This window comes from Scyliorhinus canicula, chromosome 4 (assembly GCF_902713615.1).
Source record: "Scyliorhinus canicula chromosome 4, sScyCan1.1, whole genome shotgun sequence".
Lineage (NCBI taxonomy): Eukaryota > Metazoa > Chordata > Chondrichthyes > Carcharhiniformes > Scyliorhinidae > Scyliorhinus > Scyliorhinus canicula.
Window position 1 is genome coordinate 97,439,423 of NC_052149.1, and position 21,147 is coordinate 97,460,569.

Here is a 21,147-nt window from a genome sequence, read left to right on the forward strand (position 1 = left end):
TACGGGATATGTGGTCACTGGGTAGGCCATCATTTGTTGCTGAACTGCGGTCTATTTCAGAGGGCATTTTAGCTTCAACCACATTACTGTGGATCTGGAGCCACATGTAGGACCAGTTGAGGGTGATAGATTTCCTTCTCTCAAGTACGACAATGGCTTCACGGTTATTGTGACAACCCTCACGAGGACCAGGAGATCCCTAATCGATCTCCCCATGTGGCACATAGAGAATGAGTGCGCAGGCCCGCCGAGCTGAAATTCGTTAGGGAGCCCTTTAAATGCTGCTCCCAGACCCGCACCAGGAGTTCCAATTGTCCATCTGGGTCATTAGTGTTGCAGACCATGGTCGTGGATTTATCCTTTGAGTTAAAATAAACTGGTTTAGCGTTATTCTTTGTGTGCCCTGAATGACTTCAGTCAGTATTAAACTTCTAATTCCAGATTTCATTCTGGAATCTGAAAATTATATTTTCTGCTGTGTTGGGATTTGAACCCGGGTCCCCAGATCTGTCTTTGTTCTCTAGGCTAGCCCAGTGACAGCCACTACACCATTGCCCCCTGTTTGCCAATAACCAAACTTACAGCTGCCCATAGACTTGTCAAGAGACTCTTGCAATCTTGCAGTGCCTTTTTGAATTCACCACCATCTATAGGGTTTCTGTGTTGTTTGTGAGCAGGCAAAGCAGCAGGCTTTTCAACCAATTAGATTGAAGAAATCTCACAGAGATGTGCAGGCAGTAAAAAAAAAGTTAATATAAATTATATTTAAATCATTGTGCAGGAAGCATACAGGAATATACACACGGGATGATGCTAAAGACACAAAAGATAAGGATAAGTTTTACCATCATCCCATATGCATTTCCCAATCTTTATTCAGCTTTGTGTACAATGATTTAAATATAATATATATTTATTGTGTATATCTACATACAGTATGGTATATAAATATTCTATTTATGTCTTAGTGTTAATTTTCTTCTTTCTGAGTGGGATAACATACTTGTAAAATAATATTTCAGGATCAGTGAGATTGTCAGTAATTGGTACTGACAAGCCCAAGTCACTCTTGATTGAATAATTCTCAACACTTCTAATCTTTTTTTAGAGTGAGGATAATGGGCGATTAGCCTTAACTCATATGACAGTGATCTCTATGCAGTTTCCATTGGCAAAGACTGCAACAGTTCACCCTCTGGAGGTAAAGGGTATCACTGAGTAATGTGTTTTCAGTGCTTAGCTGCATGCTTTGAATGCTGGACGTTTCTTATAACCAGTAATAAGGGTATGCTGACAGCCTTGTAGTTCTCAGTATAGCAAAAGCCTGGTAAATGTTTATTCCACTGAGATTTGTGCCATTGCATCATCATTTTGGGAACAAGATACCAAATTCTTCTTCTTAAAGCTGGTCATTTAACTTGGACGTTATAGAGAAACATGAATTTCTTGTTTTTGTTGGTCTGTTTTGTAAGTTCCCACACCATGTATTGCGTGAATTGGACAACAATTATTTGTGAATACTTAAGATATAATAACTAACAACTATATAAAGAAAGTGAATTATGACAATTTTTTTCAAAAGTGAATGTAACACAATGATCTACTGTTAAACACTGTGCATTCTGTTTCTACCATAAATAAAACAATTAAGCACAGAAATTAAAGCAATTAAAATTAAGAGTGAAGACGAAGGGCCTCTGCCCTCTCACTCAAGCATAACGAGGCCGGTGAATAGTGGGAGAGGCCAAAAATCAGATCCGTGAGGGCAGCACAGTGGCAGAGTGGCCAGCACTGCTGCCTCACAGCACCGAGGTCCCAGGTTCGAACCCGGCCCTGGGTCAGTCACTGTCCATGTAAAGTTTGCACATTCTCCCCGTGTCTGTGTGAGTCTCGCCCAAAGATGTGCAAGATAGGTGGATTGGCCATGCTAAATTGCCCCTTAATTGGAAAAATAAATAATTGGATACTCTAAAAAAATTTTTTAAATGAGATCCGCGCCAGGCGCCAAACCATTTGAGATACAACCGACCCACTCCCACTGGCGAAATTGGGGTTTCGCCGTAGCGAGAAAGCAATTATCACCACTTGAGCGCCATTTCCATACAATTAACGAGAGTAACCCTATATCCAATGGCCTCCTGTCATTCAACGGCCTCCCCAGCAAGTGCACACGTTGGCGCTGATTAGTACTCCTTTTGAAAAATGTGAACCTGGCGGTAGGGCTTCTGTGGGGAGCCGAGGAGGTGAGTAGCCATCTTTGCTCACAGGCAAAGAGCCTGGGGTGCTGGGCTTGCCACCCCAATGCTCAGTTGGGAATGGGGACCCTCCGCAGGGGTGAGGGGATGTAGGGGGGTGGATACTCCCTTGGGGGGGGGGGGCAGCATTGGTGTCTATTAACTCATGCTGCTCTGTGTAGGTCGTTGACTTTTTTCCGCCACTGGAAGCCAGTCCTCCTGGTCACACTTCCCGAGCTGACGGCTACCGCCATCTCATCCCAGGCAGCACTGGCTTCATTGTGGCTTACCCTCTGGGACCTACAGGCCTCCTTCATGGCCTCCACCCATGTCCAGGAGCCTCCCTAGGCCAGCATCCCTGAATCGTGGGGCTGGTATCCTCGGCACCAATGTTGCAAGCTGGTTGGTGTTGGCTGAGCAAGTGCAGCTTAAGTGCTGCTCGACCCTATTAGCGGGGGCTAGCAAGCACGGTGCCAGCAAATCAGCTGGCGAGCCTTCATTTGCGACGAAAAGCACATGAGGCCTCGTTTAGTGGACCAATTAACGTCAAATTGCGTTGCCGGCGTCGCTGATCCGAGCGCCGAGAAGCTTGCGGCTAGCTACCATACTTAGAAATATTTCCAGAGAATTGCACCCAGAGTAACCCTTCTGTGTCATTCCCTCAAGGAAGCATTAAGACATTCAAGGTGCTATTATGGCATGACCCTGCAAATACTGATATTGAACAGCTGTCTTACAATAATAGGATAACAAAATGAATAGTAATGACTCTTACAGAGTGCGTATTTACAGTTGATTTTCCAATTTTGTTACATGTTTAGAGACTGCTTTGTGAAGAACACAAAGTAAAATGATGTTGTTCTGAATAACAATACTTTCCTTGGTTGCACCGATGATTCAGCTCAGAAGCTTCAAAAGTATTTTGAAACATTTCTGTTTATATGCTTGCCAGTTATTTCAAAGCAAATTTACTTTCATCTACATTTTTCATCAGATCATGAACCTTGTGAGTGGGCCCTGGATAATAAACATTTGCATATTTGCAGGGCAATATCTGAAACTTCCATTCATTAATAGAATGGTATTCTTTCCTGATTGAATGCACTATGGTTAGCACGGAATGACTTAATAGCCACATCCATAATGAACTGAACTCTAGAGGGGTCTTCATTGCCTGCAGTCTCCTTTCCATGGATAAACAGTTAAAGGTGCCTCCCCTGTAAAATCAGTCACGTGCTTCAAGCTGAAATAAGCTACAGCATTGACGTATCTGAAAGATGCCCCCTGCAATGACCTTGAAGAATTCTGTTGTGCAAAAGCTTACTGTCACAGCAGTAGGAAAGCTGTTTCAGTGCTTGATTTTATCTGTAAATTAAGCTGCAGCAGACAGCATAGCTGAGCCACTGTGTCTTGAGTGAAGCCAAAACCGGGTCTTATCTGATTGGTTTGAGATGGGGTCTTTGGGTAACACCTCCCAAAGCACTTACTCCCAGGCTCTCTGTTTTACAGTCCAATCTTGCATTGACCCTTTTAACACAGCTCATTGCATCTCGGTGCATGCAAGTGAATAATTGATGTTGAGCGAAGGACAGCCATTGCTTGGACCAGCTGTAGCAAAACTTTCATGGTGGAAGGATGAGGGTGGTCAAAGGTAGACCAAGATGATAAAGAAACAAACACTAGACCCCAGAGGCCAATCCAATACAGCACAAACTTCATTGGACCTCCACAGCTTATACAGTATTTTGTTTCTTGCTTCTGAGTAAGGAAGCTGTTGGCTCAAGTCCAACTTCCGAGACATGAGCAGATAATCTAGACAGATTCTTCAGTGTTGTAATGAGAGAGTGCTGCATTGTTGGATATGCCATCTTTCAGATGAAATGTTAAACAGAAACTCCATATGGCCTGGCAGATAGGCACAAAAGATCCCCTGATATTGTTCGAGAAAGAGCAGGGGAGATTTTAATGGTGTCCCATGTTTATTCCTCAGTCAACACATGAAAATAGATTTTCTGGCCATTTTGCATTGCTGTTTATGCGGTCATACTATGCACATATTAGCTGCAGCATTTCCCACATTACAACAGAGTACATATCACAAGTATTAAACTGACTCTCAAATGATTTTGGATGTCAAATGCTTTGAAAGTTGCGAGTTAAATGCAAGTTTTTTCCTCAGTATTGGAAATGTCTCAATCCCTTGGGCTAGTGCAGGGTCAATTTAAAAGAAATCATTTACATCGCTGGTTGGCCAGCTGTTATTGCCCATTCCTAGTCACCCTTCAGAAGGTGGTGGTGAGTTGCCTTCTTTAAACACTGCAGCCCGTGAGATACAGGTACATCCACATTGCTGTTAGGGAGGGAGTTCCAGGACTTTGACCCAGTGACAGTGAAGAAACGATGACATATTTCTAAGTCGGGGTGGTGAGTGACTTGGTCGAGAACTTCCAGTTGGTGAGTCCCCAGTTTTCTACTGCCCTTGTACTACGAGATGATAGTGGTTGTGAGTTTGGAAAATGTTGCCTAAGGAAACTTGGTGAGTTACTGTAGTGCATCTTGTAGACAGTACACAAGGCTGCCACTGTTCTTCAGTGATGGAGGTTTTGAATGTTTGTGAAAGGGGTAGCAATTAAGCGGGTTGATTTGTCATGGATGGTGCCGAGCTTCTTGAGTGTTGTTGGAGCTGCACCCATCCAGGCAAGTGGATAATATTCCATTACACACCTGCCGTGTGCCTTGTAGATGGTGGGCAGGCTTTGGGGGGGTCAGGAGCTGAGTTACTTGCCATAGGATTCCTAGCCGTTGTCCTGCTCTGGTAGTTACAGTATTAATATGGCTAGTCCAGTTCAGTTTCTGATCATTGGTGACCCCAAGGATGGTGATCCAGCCCCACTTCTCCTGGAGTAGCAATACAAGTGGAATTAGGTGTTATCTAAAGTACCTGAGGATCTTGGCTGAGCCCAATGAACTGTAGGCACAGTGGCCGGGATTCTTCCCCAACTGGCGGGCGGGCCGTACCAGCGCCAAAGAGTGGCATGAACCACTCCGGCGTCGGGCCGCCTGGAAGTTGCGGAATCCTCCACACCATCGGGGGCTAAGCCGGCGCTGAAGTGATTGGCGACACGCCAACTGGCACTGAAGGGCCTCCGCCAGCCGGCGCGAGATGACGCATGCGCAGGAGCGCCAGCGTGTTCCCAGAACCACTGGCGTGATTCCTGCGCATGCGCAGGGGGTTTCTTCTCCGCGCTAGCCATGGCGGAGCTTTACACAGGCCCACGCGGAGGAAAAGAGTGCCCCCACGGCACATGCCCGCCCGCAGATCAGTGGGCCTCCATCGCGGGCCAGGCAACCATGGGGGGCCCCCCTGGGCCGGATCCCCCTGTGCCCCCCCGAGGACACTGCAGGCCGCTCTCGGAGTCAGGTCCTGCCGGTATAGACCTTGTGTAATTCACGCTGGTGGGAAAACAGGCGGCTGATCGGCCCATTGGGGCCTGGAGAATCGGCGGGGGGGGGGGGGGGCGCTGCCAACGGCCCCCGACTGGCGCAGCGCGATCCCCGCCCCCGCCAAAATCAGCGCCGGAGAATTCAGCAGCCAGCATCGGAGAAGCGGGGCGGGATTTACGCCGCCCCCCCAGCGATTCTCCGACATGGCAGGGGGTTGGTGAATCCCACCCCAGGTTTGTAAAATTTAAACACAAATAACCTTTTATTATTTAACAGGGAAATAATTAAATTGTCAAAAATGTAACTGACTTCCGAGAACCCTTTCCCAACCTCCCCTTTTCTCACTACCCTTACTCTCTGCACATATAAACAACAGAGGGAAAAGGATGATTGAGAGGTAAATAAAATATCAATAAAATGTAAGGAGAAGGATCTTTGATGCACTAGGATGGTTTCCAGTTAATGTCCTTCTGGAGTTCAAGTGTTTATCTCGGTACTTATTCCTTCTCTGCAAGAGATGGTTTTCTCTGGCAAGATTGTCTCTGTAGATTTAAGATCATTTCAAATTTATAATAAAGATGGCCCAAGCACTCACTTTTTAGAATAATAAAGCAGTTCTTTCAGCAAGAGAGAGGGAGAGAGAGTCTTTCTCCTCTCCTTTCAAGGCAGAACACTATCACAGATTGCCAGCTAACCAGCCAATTAAAGAATTAGAGGAGCGCATGTACCCGCAAGGGTTGTGGGGTTGGAGGAGATTACAGAAAAGGGCAAAGTCTGGGCCATGGAGGGATTGGAAAACCAAGAAAAGAATTTGAAAATTATAGTTGCTTGACTGGGAGCTAATGTCGGTCAGCTGGCACAGGAGCTATAGAAGATTGGAATTAAAACATCGGGCGCGATCTAATGGAAACGACGCGCTGGGCGTGAATCCGAGTGAGCTGTGAGAGTCCGAAACCGGGAACCACGGTGGGCGCCGATCGGTTTCCGATCTAACCTGGCGACATCTGGATCTCGCTGCAGCATGGTGAGAAACCAATAATCACCAATTAAAGCCAATCTCCATATCGTTAACAGGAAGGACCCCCTATCTAACAGTCTTGCGGGATCTAACCAGCTCCCCAGTGAGCTGTCACACCGGTGCCCTTTAACATGCCTATTTAAAACGTAAAGGTAGCAAAATGGCTGCTGTGGGGATCGGTGGAGGTGAGTAGCCATCTTGGAAATCAGCCCGGTGGCACCAGAGTTGCTGCCCCAGTGCTCAGTGGGGTCACGGGAGCCCGTGGAGGGGACGGGCCCATTCGGAGGGGGTCGGCCGTCATCGGTGGGGGGCAATCGCTGGGCTGGTAGGCGAGGGGTCACCGCACATGGATCAAACTTGCCCCACCCCCGATCATGTATATCCATAACATGGGCAACTCCAGCTGCTGCATGCCTGCCCCACCGAACACCTCCAGGGCAGAACCCCATCATGGTAATATGGTGAAGATCACTTAACACCCACTGACCGTGGTGGCCTCTGGCCGCACAGCTGAAGGCTTTAGGGAATTGGCAGTGTTAGTCATGTGCGAACTTTGCAGCTCCCAAGTGGATTCCCACGGCTAGACCTGCCATGTTGCAGGCAGGTGCTACTGCCTAGCGTCCTGATCAGATTGTGAAGCCTTTACCTGAACTCTGGAGGCTTCAACATGGCAGAAGCAGCAGCCACCAGTCAAATGCCCAGGGGCCCCTGCTGTGGCCAGGGGTGCATGTGCAGGGTGGGATCGTTGTATGGCACCCTGAGATATGACAGGGAATGTAATAGTGGAGGGAGGCTTATGGGATTTGAGGGTACCAGGCTGGAAGTAATTCCTGGTAGCTGGTCACCCACCCTCTCCAATTCCTTACAGAAATCGCTTATGGATAATATTGTAAACCCCACATCAGCTGCCTAGACAGCCAGATTCTGGAGATGGCAGCGGCAGCGTCGACAGAGGCTCGAGGTGGCAGTCCATGTGCAGATGTCCACCCCTCACCCTGAGGTCCCAGCTGCACATCAATGCAGAGAGGGACCCAGAGGGGGAGACCGGCGAAAGCCCAAGGTGTGCATGCACTGTTGGTTGTTTGAAGAGATGTCGGACAGCATATGCTGTAGGAGGCGCCACTTCAACAAAGGGATTGTGAGGCACCTGTGACATCTCCTTGTGGACTGGCACCACATCAAGGAGGAGGCTTCCCGCTCCAGGTGGCCGTCAAAGTCCCACAGCCCTCCTCAGGATCATTCCAGGGCTTGAGCGGCGACTTGTGCAGCATATCCCAACCTATAGCCCACAAGTGCATCCGTGAAATCCCTGAACGTTCAACATGTGTGCGACCACCAGCTCAAGATCAAGCACATGTATGCACGCTTCCCACGGAGGTGTGCACGACAGCTAGATCCTGGGGTACTTCGAACACCTGGCCTCTTCAACAGACACCCCAGGATGATGGGTTGGCTCTTGGGGGATAAGGGGTACCTCTATAGGTCCTGGCCTATGATGCCAGTGCAGAGGCTGGGGGGTGGGTTGGGGGTGGTGGCACCAGAATTAATGGTGTAGAAGCAAAACAAGAAGCCGTTGCAAATAGTGTAACAAACAGTGTAACAAGCTAAAAAGGAAAACACTGCAGGTGCTGGAAATCTGAAGTAAAAGCCCAAAAAGCTGGAGGTCAGATATCATCTACAAGAGAAGATGGTAATTTTATTAGTTCAACAGCCTGCTGTCAGGACTGTTGTTGGTTACTAATTTTCAATATGCACACAGAACCCTGTTGAGATACGTTGGTCTGGATCTTCTGAAACTTAGCCAAGTATTGATACTGGGCTCAGCTATAATAACAAACCCTGGAGTCAATTGAAACTGAAAAACCAGAGGGCCTTTTTACTACGTTACTCCAGATGTCCTGTCAATCAAAACAGTCCAGGGTCACTTTGGGCCTTTTTATCGTTGCACTAAGTGAAACTTGCTGAATTTCTTTCCATTATAGTAGGACTTTTGATCTTTAAAACACATCCGACTATTACACAAGAGCTCCCGAGCAATATTTTCTTTAGCTTTTAATGCATAAGAGTACTTTGCCAAAAGAAAAGGCATTCCAATGCATTTCGGCATTTAACACAATGCTGATCAAAAATGGTCAACCTATCTTTGCAGGGACAGAGACCAATAATCAGTCACTGCAGTTAAAACACATCTAACTTACAATGAAGCATCCAACTCTTGGAACTAATGATTATTTTGTGTGTTTCAAAGCCTGTTGAGGAAAGAATTTCTGAAGCAGGAAACATTTTTTTGGTTCCTCACTTGGAACTGGGGATCCAACCGTGGTTCACACCTCCTCTGAGAGGGCATGAACCACTGAAGAGGCCCAACTCACTAAAACTGTGTTTCCGTGGACTGCCGTTCAAAATGCCAACACCCGCAAGAGCGGGAATGCGGCGCATGGGTTGATTGCCCACCACACCCTTATCCCATAAAATTGCCGGAAATATTTGATTTGATTTATTGTCACATGTACCAAATTACAGTGAAAAGTATTTTTCTGTGGCCGAGGGATAGGAATGGGAGAATAAATCCTGCAATCAGGTCCTAACTGCTTAGCCTGACTCAGCAGACCTAGCCAATTTTACGCTCAGTAAGACTGCTCTGTAACCTGCTTTTTATGTCTTCAATTGGTCAGAAAGAATTCTTTAAAGTGGCCTGCCAATTTTCATAAATCATTATGAATATGTAAAAGCCTTGGATTTTCTCTCCAAATAAGCTTATTTTTGAATCATGATTTTTGTGTCCTATCTTATTGCCAGCATTTTTCTGACATCTACTCTCCCATCAGCTCGAAATTAGTTTCATGCAATTGATTATTCTGGTTGGGTGGAGGAGGTTTAAAGCGGTGCAGAGCCACCCCATTAATACTGCATGTTAGAGCCTAAAGTTTCTGCTTTCCCCAGTTGCATTACTGTAGCAATTTGATGATTAATCTGAGCTAATCTGAATATTTTGCCAGAAACACCCCTGATAGCTCCCCGCAGGGCATGCACCTGTTTTGACTCTATTTCTCAACCCACTGAAGACCACAGGAAAACGAGCAAATGCTCATTTGTCCCAGTGCTCTCAACAAATTGCTTTTCTGTGCTCCAAGGAGATTAAAAAACACTGCTATGTTTTTCTTCAACCAACTGAGGGTTATGGCTCCCCCCTCTTGGAGTGGGATTTTACGGCCCCGCGAATTCAGTGGCCTTTTGAATGGCTCCCGGCATTTTACAGCCCTTCCCCCACTGCAATGGAGCCCTAAAATGTTGCCCGTTGGCTTTAGTAACTAGACTCTGCCCTACTGTTTTAAGTGTAGGCATCTGCTCCAATTTAACTCATCCTGTCCCTGGAACTTTAGCAAGAGGTGGATGGTCGGTTGGGGTGGTGTGCAATTTCCTGATACCTATTTTCACATGTCAAAGACTTTATAAGAGAGAGAACTCATCTGCTGGCGTGCTGCAGTTCTAGGTGAAGCTATGATGGTTTCCACCCAGTTTTCCAATGTTCTTTTGACATTTGAAACCTGACTCTTGTTTCCTAGAGCAACCTATTGAGTGGTGTCACAGCCTCGGGGTAAAATCCAACCCCTTGATACAACTTTGTGCGATGTTACATCTCAAATTTACTTTTACACCACAGATACACAAAGCAACAATTTCTTCCACTCAAATTGCCTCAGGAATCTTGCTGCTTTTGTTTTAAAGCACTCTTCTCCCATTCCTATAAGCCCTTGGCTATACTGAATGTAATTTTTTTAAAGCTTGAATTTGATGCAAAATTTTCAACATTCTGCTCCCCACCCCCACCACCCAATCTCTATGATTCCATAACAGATATATGGGTTCCAACTAACCAAATCAACAGATGATCATTTTTTTATTTTCATGCTGTTCACAGATGCCACTAATCAACTAATAGGCAGTCTGAAGTAAAATTCAGAATGGAAACTCTAGTTAATTTTTTCTTCCTCTAATTGGTGCGACCAATGGTAAATTGTTACCGTGAGGAATTAGAATCCCAGTCTGCACTACTCCATAAAAAATAATGTTTGACAGTGCCGGTCCATCAGGTATACTTTCCCTATTACAAAAGTATTTGCATGTTGCAGGCTCTCGTTTTACGATCCTGAACATTTGAACGACTAGTGCTGTAATGTGCTGTTTTATGGTTCACACTGTCTCTGTTGATATGGTCCAGAGCTATATCAAGAAGTCTAGCTGCTTTATTGTGCTATGGATATTAGCATATATACAGATATTAATAAACAGTTTTTCTCTTGGGGTACATTTGCATTCAAGTAAACAAATTATGGACACGATCCTCCGGCCACGCAGCTCACCACAGCGCAGCACTCCCGGGATCTACCTGGCACGCCACGCCTTGCTGGATTCAACGCAATCTCCGAGACATTGCAAGGGGAATCCCACCCACAATGGGCGAGATCACTTTTGATCAAATCTTCATATTAGTGCGAGACAGTACGCCTTACTCTATCTAATATGCAGATTACCAAGGTATCTGAGGCTTTCGGATTTAATCCCTTCGCCTTGGGAGACCTTGGGCAAGTGCCGTTTGGTATTGGTTCCGACAAATGGGGACCAGACAAAACAGCACGTGTGTAGGTCAGGTGTATTGGCCATGCTAAATTGCCCTTAGTGTCCAAAAAAAAAGATTGGGTAGGGTTGCTGGGTTTCGGGGATGGGGTGGAGGTATGGGCTTAATTAGGGTGCACTTTCAAACAGACGGTACAGACTCGATGGGCCAAATGGCCTCCTTCTGCACTGTAAATTCAATTGTTCCATGCTGGAAGTTACCACGAGGATTGTCCCAACTTTTGGGGGAAATTGGGATAAATCATGTAAGAGCTGAGTAAATGACCAATTGGGAGAAACTTTCACCTGACCCTTCCTAGGGGACATTCTCAGCATTGTTCATTACTTCCTGGTATCTAAATCCATTCAAATTGTTTTGACATTCTGGCATCATGGTTTCTTGTAATTCACTGCTGAAAAACTGTAACACATTTAGGGTATTAACTGCCATTCTAAAGTATGAATTGGTTTGAAAGGAAGTCGCTGAATCGTCTCTACACGATGTACAATCTAACTAACTCCCATTTGCAACTCTTCATTTATGCCCTAAATTGCAGAGGACCATGGCTTTAATTTTAACTCCAGGCATATTTTGGTTAGACATATGAAGAGGTGAGCTGGAAACCCATTTGTTCTGTTGAAATCAGGTCCAAGCTATTTTAATTACTTACTGGGCCTCAATAACATGCCGCCAGTCAACTTTTAACCTGGAAGCCATGGAAATGCAAAATAAATGGCTGTTGATCGGAAGAAAATCAGGTAACCAGTAAGAACCCACCAGAACTCTGGTTAAGTGTGAAGGGAGTTTAGAGGGCAGCACGGTGGTGCAGTGGGTTAGCCCTGCAGCCTCACGGCGCCGAGGTCCCAGGTTCAATCCTGGCTCTGGGTCACTGTCCATGTGGAGTTTGCACATTCTCCCCATGTTTGCATTGGTTTCGCCCCCACAACCCCAAGATATGCAGGCTAGGTGGATTGGCCACGCTAAATTGCCCTTAATTGGAAAAAATGAATTGGGTACTCAAAATGTAAAAAAAATGTGAAGGGAGTTCAGAGAGGGTCTTGTGGGAGGGAAAAGAAAATCTGAATGGGGAAGAGAAGCTTACAGTGACATTGAGGGGTCCGTACTGACACTTCTGATTCTACTGGGACTGGTTTAGCACCATGGGCTAAGACGGATGGCTTGTAATGCAGACAAGACCAGCAGCGTGGGTTCAATTCCTGATCCAGCCTCCCCGAATAGGTGTTGGAATGTGGCGACTAAGGGCTTTTCACAGTAACTTCATTGAAGCCTACTTGTGATAATAAGCGATTATTATTATTATTACAAGATACGTAAGCCGTTTGGGCAACTTTATTCTCTCTGGCAGGGAGGACTTCCCTGTTTGGCTGCAAGTACAATTTTAGTCAAGGCCTAATAGTATCGTTAGGGCCATGATTTGCATTTTGAAAAAGACCCCACAATTTCAGAAGAGTGCAGTAGTTGCCCATGTCAGTGTAAAAACTGGTCCTAGTAGAACCCAAGTGACTTCAGGGTTGGCAAATAACTTGCTTGTTTTACTCTTGCCTGTCCAGGTTCTGCCAAGTAACTAGAGTTAGAATCACCACCCCCTCCTTTTCCCCATATTTACGTTATAGTCTGAGCTCTGCAGTTTGCTGGCAAAACAGCTGGCGACTGGGGATTTCACTTTTATCGTTTCAGTGCAATCAGTAATGAGATCACTTGGGTAAATCTCTGTTTACACATCAGTACTGTATTCATCTTGCAGTAAAGAGGAAATTACTGAGGTGTGAAATTTGGTGTTTACTCGCATCTTTAATATAATTTGTAGGTAGTTAAATAATATGTTAAAATACATATTCACAGCGTTTTAGATGCATCACTTTAGTTATCTATACGTGTGTTTTTGTTTAGATCACGTTGTATGTGAAGAAGAATTCAAATATGCCTTGCTGGCCTTAAATTGCATCTGTCCAGCCACGTCAACACTGATTACTCTGCTTGTTCATACTTCCAGGGGACAGTAAGTGTTATTTTTTTTTATTATTGCCTTTTTGTTTCCCCAAATTGAAATTACTGCATTTTCACAAGGTTTATATCATTTAACCTAAGTCTTGCATTCAGACCTGAGTACATAATTTAGGTGCACCACTGAGTGAGTGTTGAATTGTCAATGGTGTCATCTTTTAAATGAGCACTAAATTAAGTGGTGCTTAAATATTTTGGTAGACATTCCTTGGAACTATTAAAGCAGCAAGACATACTCCTAGCGCTCTTGTTACTTTCCCTTCCTTATCCAACAGCTTCTAAATAGATTAAGTGGTCATGCATCTCATTCGGATTTGTTAGCAGTAAACAAGTAGACAGATTTGCATTTATATAAGACTGGATTCTCCCTTCCTGCATCGAAGTGCTGACGCCAACAGAGGATCCGTGGAGTTCCACGACAGAAAAATCGGACGCACTGATTCCGCTACCGGTGAGGGACTGGCTCAGGTGCCGCGTGAAACACCCGAGGAATACGCGTAAAATGGTGGGAGAATAGTCGGGTCCATGCGAGACATGCGCAGGGCTGACAAGCTGCAACTGCGCATACGCTTACGCCCCACACACGCACCAATCATGCCTGAAAAGATGGCGCTGATTATGCCGGACCGCGTACCTGTCCACCCCAATCCATCTCCTTGCCATCCCCCAATACTCCCCACAGCCCTGGCAGAAGCCCCCCCCCCCCCCCCCCCCCCCCCCCACCCCAGGCCAGCGGCACGACTGTCAGAAGTATGGCGGTGTTGGCACTGTCCGTACGCCCTCTCCCTCTCTCCGCAGCCACCACGCCAATCACACGACTGTTGAGACCACACGTGGCCCGTGCCATCGGGAACTCGGTTAATAGGAGGTGGAGCATTGCGGGTGGGCCGGATAATGAGATTGCAGCTCCCCCTCTGTAAGGGACTGGAGGGTCAGCTTTGAGTTTTATACTCGGGGGCTAGTGTGTGACTCAATTACACAGGGCTGGATTCTCCGATCGCAGACGCCGAATTCACATTCGCCGATCGGCCGGAGAATCCACTTTTACGCTGGAATCAGGGCGGTGCCGTTCTTGCGATAGTCCGCCCCTTCAAAAACAGCGTACTCGAGGAGTATGGCGCACACCATTAGGACAGCCTCAGGACATCACCTGAGGCCTTCCCCGATGCTCCACCCACGATGAGTCGAGTCCTCGACAGCGTGGGGTGCGTGTCCTCACAACTTTCAGACTTTTGCGGACTGTGTCCAGCACCAGCACAGTCATGGGGAGCCATTCCGCTGTATGGGGGGGGGGCTTCAGCGGGGGCTGAGGGGGCTGGTGAGAGTGATCTGGGGGTGGTGAGTGGGGTTACATGCGGGCAGTTTTTGGAAGGGCAGGTCCACACGTGTCCTGCGCCATGCTGTATGGCACAGCTGCCTCAGGCCACCGGCATGCGAATGCATGGCCATGGACCCGGCCATTTTGTGGCTGTGTCGGCAGGTAAAGCCAGAAGCTTTACACAGTTGCTAGCCCCTCACCGGGCGGACGATCGCTACGGGGGCGGGTCTGACTTTCCAGACAGGTCCTACAGTCATAGACGCAGTCGGAGAATCCAGCCCACAATCTTCTGTCTCAGAATTGAAAGTGCTACTAATTGAGCCACAGCTGACAACTAATTCAAATATATAAATGGTCCAGGGAATGTGTTGTATAGGACTACATAAAAATACTCACTGCACTTAAATGTACTTTTCAGTATAGTCTGATCTACGTCAATATAAATTCAGTTTCGTAGATTTTAAAAGACAGATCTTTATGGTGATGTCTTTAACTTTTTATCGCCTTTTGTATTTGTTAGTTTCTAACCCTCCAAGTCCCATCAGCCTTGGCTCAGTATTTCTAGTTTAATCTCTGGATCAGGTATTGCGTAGTTTACATCACAAACCTGAGTCTCTAGCCACAGACAGAATGTATTTGCTTTTTATTGCCTGTGTTTTATGTTATGACACACAGGGCTCGTGCGCGGTCAATTCTAGCCTCACTGAACCCAGAGTTGCAACGCAATTGAAATGAACAATTAATTCTTAGAAAAGACCCGAAGTCAAAGAACAAAGAACAATACAGCACAGGAACAGGCACTTCAGCCCTCCAAGCCTGCCCCGATTACGTGTCCTATCTAGACCAACCGATATCCTTCTGTACCCCGTTTGTTCATGTGCCTATCCAGATATGTCTTAACGGTCGCTAACATATCTGCCTCAACCATCTCACTTGGCAGTGCATTCCAGACCACCACAGCCCTCTGTGTAAAATAACTTCCCCAGCACATATCCACTGAACCTTTCCCCACTCACCTTGAACTTGTGCCCCTTGTAATTGTGATTTATGCCCTGGGAAAAGCCTCCAACTGTTCACCCTATCTATACCCCTAATAATTTTATAAACTTCTATCAGGTCTCTCTAGGGAGAATAATCCCCGTTTATTCAATCTCTCTTCATAGCTAATACCCTCCATTTCAGGCAACATCCTGGTAAACGTTTTCTGTACTCTCTCCAAAGCCTCCACGTCCTTCTAGTAGTGCAGTGATCAGAATTGGACACAGTATTCCAAATGTGGCCTAACCAACGTTCTATATAATTGTAACATAATTTCTGAGCTTTTATACTCGATACCCCGTCCTATGAAGGCAAGAATGCCATATGCTTTCTTTACCACCATTTCCACCTGTACTGCCACTTTTAAGGATCTATGGACCTGCACGCCCAGATCTCGCTGTGTCACTATGCTCCTGATGGTTCTGCCATTTATTTTATAGCTCCCATCTGAATTGGATCTACCAAAATGCATCACCTCACATTTGGCCGGGTTAAATTCTATCTGCCATTTCTCTGCCCAATCTATAACCTGCTGTATTCTCTGACAATCTTCATCACTATCCACAACTCCTGCAATCTTAGTATCATCCGCAAACTTGTTAATCAGACCCTCTACGTTTTCTTCCAAGTCATTTATATATATCACAAAGAGCAGAGATCCCTGTACTGATTCCTGTGGAACACCACTAATTACAGACCTCCATTCGGAAAAACACTCTTCCACTGCTACTCTCTCTTCTATGGCCAAGCCAGTTCTGGATCCATCCAGCTAGTTCACCCCTGACCTCATGTGATCTAATCTTTTGCACCAGCCTGCCGTGAGGGACCTTATCAAATGTTTCACTAAAGTCCATTTAGACAACATCCACAACCCTTCCCTCATCAATTATTTTTGTCACCGTCTCAAAAAATTCAATCAAATTAGTGAGACATGACGTCCCTCGTACAAAACCATGCTGCCTGTCGCAAATAAGACCATTCACTTCTAAATGTGCATAGATCCTGGCCGAGATTGTCTGCCGGAGGGATGCTCCATTTTGCCAGCACCCGGGGGTTTCCCGATGGCGTGGGGCTGCCACACAATGGGAAACCCCATTGACCGGCCGGCGTAACGGAGCATCCTGCCGGCGTGGTGAGGCAGAAATGTGGCGCAGCGGGGGCGGAGCATCCCACCCACTATCTCTGTTAATCTTTTCCAACAATTTCACTATCACTAACGTCAAGCTCACTGGCCTATAATTACCCGGATTATCCTTGCAACCCTTCTTAAATAACGGTACAACATTGGCTATCCTCCAATCCTCTGGGATCTCGCCTGTGGCCAATGAGGTCACAAAGATTTCTGTCAGAGGCCCAGCTATTTCATCTCTTGTCTACCTCAGTAATCTGGGATAGATACCATCTGGCCCTGAGAACTTGTCTACCTGAATGCTTTTTAACAAACTTAACACTTCCTCCTTCGTAATAACGACTCGTTCTTAAGTGTTTCCACATCCCTCTGAGACACCAGTAATCAGCGTACCCTTCTCCTTTGTGAATACCGATGCAAAATACTCATTGAGGACCTCACCTACTCCCTGTGGTTCTGCACATAATTTTTCCCCTTTGTCCTTGAGTGGACCAACTCTTTCTCTAGCTACCCTCTTGTTTCTAATATACGTATAAAATGCCTTGGGATTCTCCTTAATCCTGTATACCAAGGACATTTCATGACCCCTTTTGGTCTTTGGTCTTTGGCTTCCCAATAACTACAGTCACCAGGTTTGTAAATTTAAACACAATTTTTATTAACAACAATAACTATAATTCAATAGGCAGCAAGTACAACTGCTTAACTATTATCTAATACTTAAACCCCCTCTTTAACTCGCCTCATCCTCTATACACACACACGAGACAGACAGACACAGAGGGGAAAGAGCGGTAGAAAGAAAAATAATATAAAGTGTAAAAGGATAAAAGTTTTTGTTTCCGATAGAACTGATTCTCCACCTCCCCTATACCACCCCTGCCCCCACCATTATGCTCCACCCCTCACAGCTGAGAGACACATGGGTAATGATTAGGTGCAAGTATTTACAACTGGGGCCCAGGCACCATGGTCTTTGAGGAGGAACAAGGAGAAAAGCAAACGTTTCAAACTTGCTGCGGTGTGTAAGCCTGAACCTCAGGGAGTAGCGGGAAACTAATTAGTGGCAAGTTTGTGGATTTGCGGTGTCCCCCTTGGGATCAGGCTGAGACCCACTTTGTTGCTATTAATTAATTTAAAGCCAACCCACCCTTCAGCTGCATCTTACAGGCTCCTGGCTGGTGAGACTGCTGACTGCTTACAGAACCCTGCAAATGCTCTGAGGGCTACTGCTCATGAGGCTACCCACCCAGCCCACCCATCTGGCCACCTACATATCCCAGCAATATCGTCATTGGGAAGGTTGTACCACCTTTGCATATCCAACTTGCCTTGTTCACCAGACTGCCTTAGTACAATTTATGTAGTTAAGCCTAATCCCAGATGACCTGGGCATCCAGATACCTGAAGCTTGATCTGGCAAGGCAAAATTGATGCACTCCCTGGATTGGCTCTTCTTCCCAGGAGGTTCACTGGAAAGTATTCCTCTTTTCCATCTCTTTAGTAGCTCCATTGTCTCACCCATAGAGGGAACTGGGTCTGCCACATAAAGGAGCAAGTTGTTGGCATACAGGGACACTCTATGCTCCACCCCTCCCCTAATTATCTCCTTCCACTTTCCCGAAGCCCTCAAAGCCATAGCCAGAGGCTCAGTCGCTAATACAAATAGGAGAGGAGGCATCCGACACTCCTGTTTTATTCCCATGCCCAATTGAAAGTACCCTGAACTCAAAGTGTTGGTATACATGCTAGCCAAGGGGGCATTGTATAGTAGAGGTATCCACGAAACAAACTTTGATCCAAGACGAAACATCGCCAAAACTGTAAACTGGTGCTTCCACTCCATCCTGTCAAATGCATTTTCGGCATCCAAAGGCACAACCACCTCTGGATCAGGCCGCGTAGAAGTGGATAGAACTAATTTTAACAGTCGGCGGATATATATCTGTCGTTAACAAATCCTGTCTGATCTCCACCTATCACTCCAGGGAGATATGGCTCCAATCTCATCACTAGCACCTTATAAATAACTTGGCATCAACATTTGCCAACAAAATAGGAAGGTATCAACCAAATTCCATTGGATTCTTACCTTTTTTCAATAGAAGGGAAATCGTGCCCGCACTAGTGTCACCAGAATGGAGACCCCGGTCAGAGAGCCTTTAAACATGTCCACCAGCAATGGGTCCAACTGGCTGGCAAATTTCATATAAAACTCCACCGGAAACTCATCTGGCCCTGAGGCCTTACCTGTTTGAATCCGCCCTACAGCTGCTAAGACTTCCTTAGGTGGTGCCTCCAACTTCACGCTCTTCCTCCCCCACCACAACATACCAACATATCTGAACCCCCATTGGCAGCTCTGACCTACAAAGTTTCTTCTAAAAAGCCTCAATCATACCGTTAACGCTATCTGGGATGGATCCAGCCTGCCGCTTGAGTCCTTGACCTGAATGATCTCCCGATAGGCCGCCTGCTGCCTCAGCTGGTGAGCCAGGAGGCTGCTGGCCTTCTCCCCATATTCATAAATAACCCCCCTTGAACGCTGCAGCTGGTGCACCGCCTTTCCCATAGACAACAGATCAAATTGCGTTTGCAGTTTCTTCCTATTTGCCAGGATCTCCAGATAGGGTCACTCAAATGCTTGTGGTCTACCTCCAGAATATTGTCCACTAGCTTCTGGAACTCTTCTCTTACCAACCTATCCATGGGTGCCTTGTATGATATAATATCCCCTCTGATAACCACTTCCCGGGCCTCCCACAGTGTGGAGGGAGAGGGAGACCCATTCCCATTGAACCTTACATACCTCATCTATAGCCTTAAAAATGCGCACAGAAAACCCCATATCTGCCAGCAGCTCCACATCCAACCTCTCTACTGGATCTTGGACAGGGCCCGCCTCCAAAACCAAGACCACCAACTGCGGAGCATAGTTTGAAATGATTATAGCCGAATACAGTAGTCCCCCGTTATACCGCGCTCCGCAATACCGCGGTTCGCGATATACGGCAGGGGGGCTTATCCTTTCCTCCAGTTTGGTGAAACCCACCAGAGTTCCTGGTAAGTTTCTGTGGGTTTCCCTCTGGAATAACTCCCAGCCTCATTCTGTGGCAATCAGAGAGCTTGTTTTAATTAGATCCACGATGGGGGTTTTACATTTATTTAAAAATCTATGCATGCGCTTCCCATTGTGAGTCTACGGGGGTCTGACCTCTCCCCCCGCCCCCTGTAGACTCACAATGGGAAGCGCATGCATAGATTTTTTAATAAATTTAAAACCCCCATCGTGGATATCCGCGGCTTGGATGCAACACCCGCGTTATAACGGGGGACTACTGTATTCTGCTTTCCTCATCCCAGGAAGAAGCGATCTACCCATCAACAAAGTCTACCCTGGAGTATACATTATGGAATGATTGGGGATATACCTGGGTGGTTGGGGGAGAAAGGAGCGGCCTTCGTGAAAGGGATTAAGTGAAAGTGGGAGGAGGAGTTGTGGATGGAGATGGGATGGGGGTTTGGAATGAAGTAATGTTCCAGGCCAACTCAACCTCCTCCTGCGCAAGGATGAAACTTTAAAAATTCAAAATGGTGTGGAGATGCTGGCGTTGGACTGGGGTGGGCACAGTAAGAAGTCTTACAACACCAAGTTAAAGTCCAACAGGTTTATTTGCAATCACTAGCTTTCGGATGGTGGAGTATGGTGGAGGCTGTTTCTGAAAGCTAGTGATTCCAAATAAACCTGTTGGACTTTAACCTGGTGTTGTAAGACTTCTTACAATTCAAAATGGTGCACAGGGCCTGGAAGAATGGGTTTCTTCCCAGGAGTGATGGATGTGTGCGAGAGTTGTGAGAGGGGACTTATATGAGTTCCTTTGGCTGGAGAAAATTGAAATGAAATGAAAATCGCTTATTGTCACGAGTTGGATTCAATGAAGTTACTGTGAAAAGCCGCTAGTCGCCACATTCCGGCGCCTGTCCGGGGAGGCTGGTACGGGAATCGAACCGTGCTGCTGGCCTGCTTGGTCTGCTTTAAAAGCCAGCGATTTAGCCCAGTGAGCTAAACCAGCCTCTTAATTATGTTTGCCCCAGGGAATCGGAGGAGAGGTTTGTAGTATGTTCAAGGCTGTTTCTGTCATTGTTTGAGGACTTGTTCAGCGTGGGGGTGGGGGATTAAAGAGAGGAAAATTGAACAAACTGGATGTACTCTGGTTTAATGTTGCAATAAGATGTTTTGTCGAGGAGGTTTGAAATGAAGTATATTTAAAAAACAAATAAATGCTACATCATCCCAGTTTGGGGTATATACATTTACTAATA

At 46.3% G+C, this 21,147-nt stretch overlaps 1 protein-coding gene and 1 long non-coding RNA gene across 2 annotated transcripts in view; one reads left to right on the plus strand and one right to left on the minus strand.

Annotated features, from left to right (window-relative positions):
* kcnt2 (potassium channel, subfamily T, member 2) overlaps nucleotides 1-21,147 on the plus strand; it is a 1,159,267-nt gene that overhangs the window by 623,027 nt on the left and 515,093 nt on the right. The window contains exon 17 of the mRNA XM_038794878.1: nucleotides 13,226-13,334. Within this exon, the coding sequence (XP_038650806.1) occupies nucleotides 13,226-13,334 (109 nt within the window). The remainder of the gene's footprint in view (nucleotides 1-13,225; nucleotides 13,335-21,147) is intronic.
* LOC119964831 overlaps nucleotides 1-21,147 on the minus strand; it is a 78,912-nt gene that overhangs the window by 34,064 nt on the left and 23,701 nt on the right. The window lies entirely within an intron of this gene.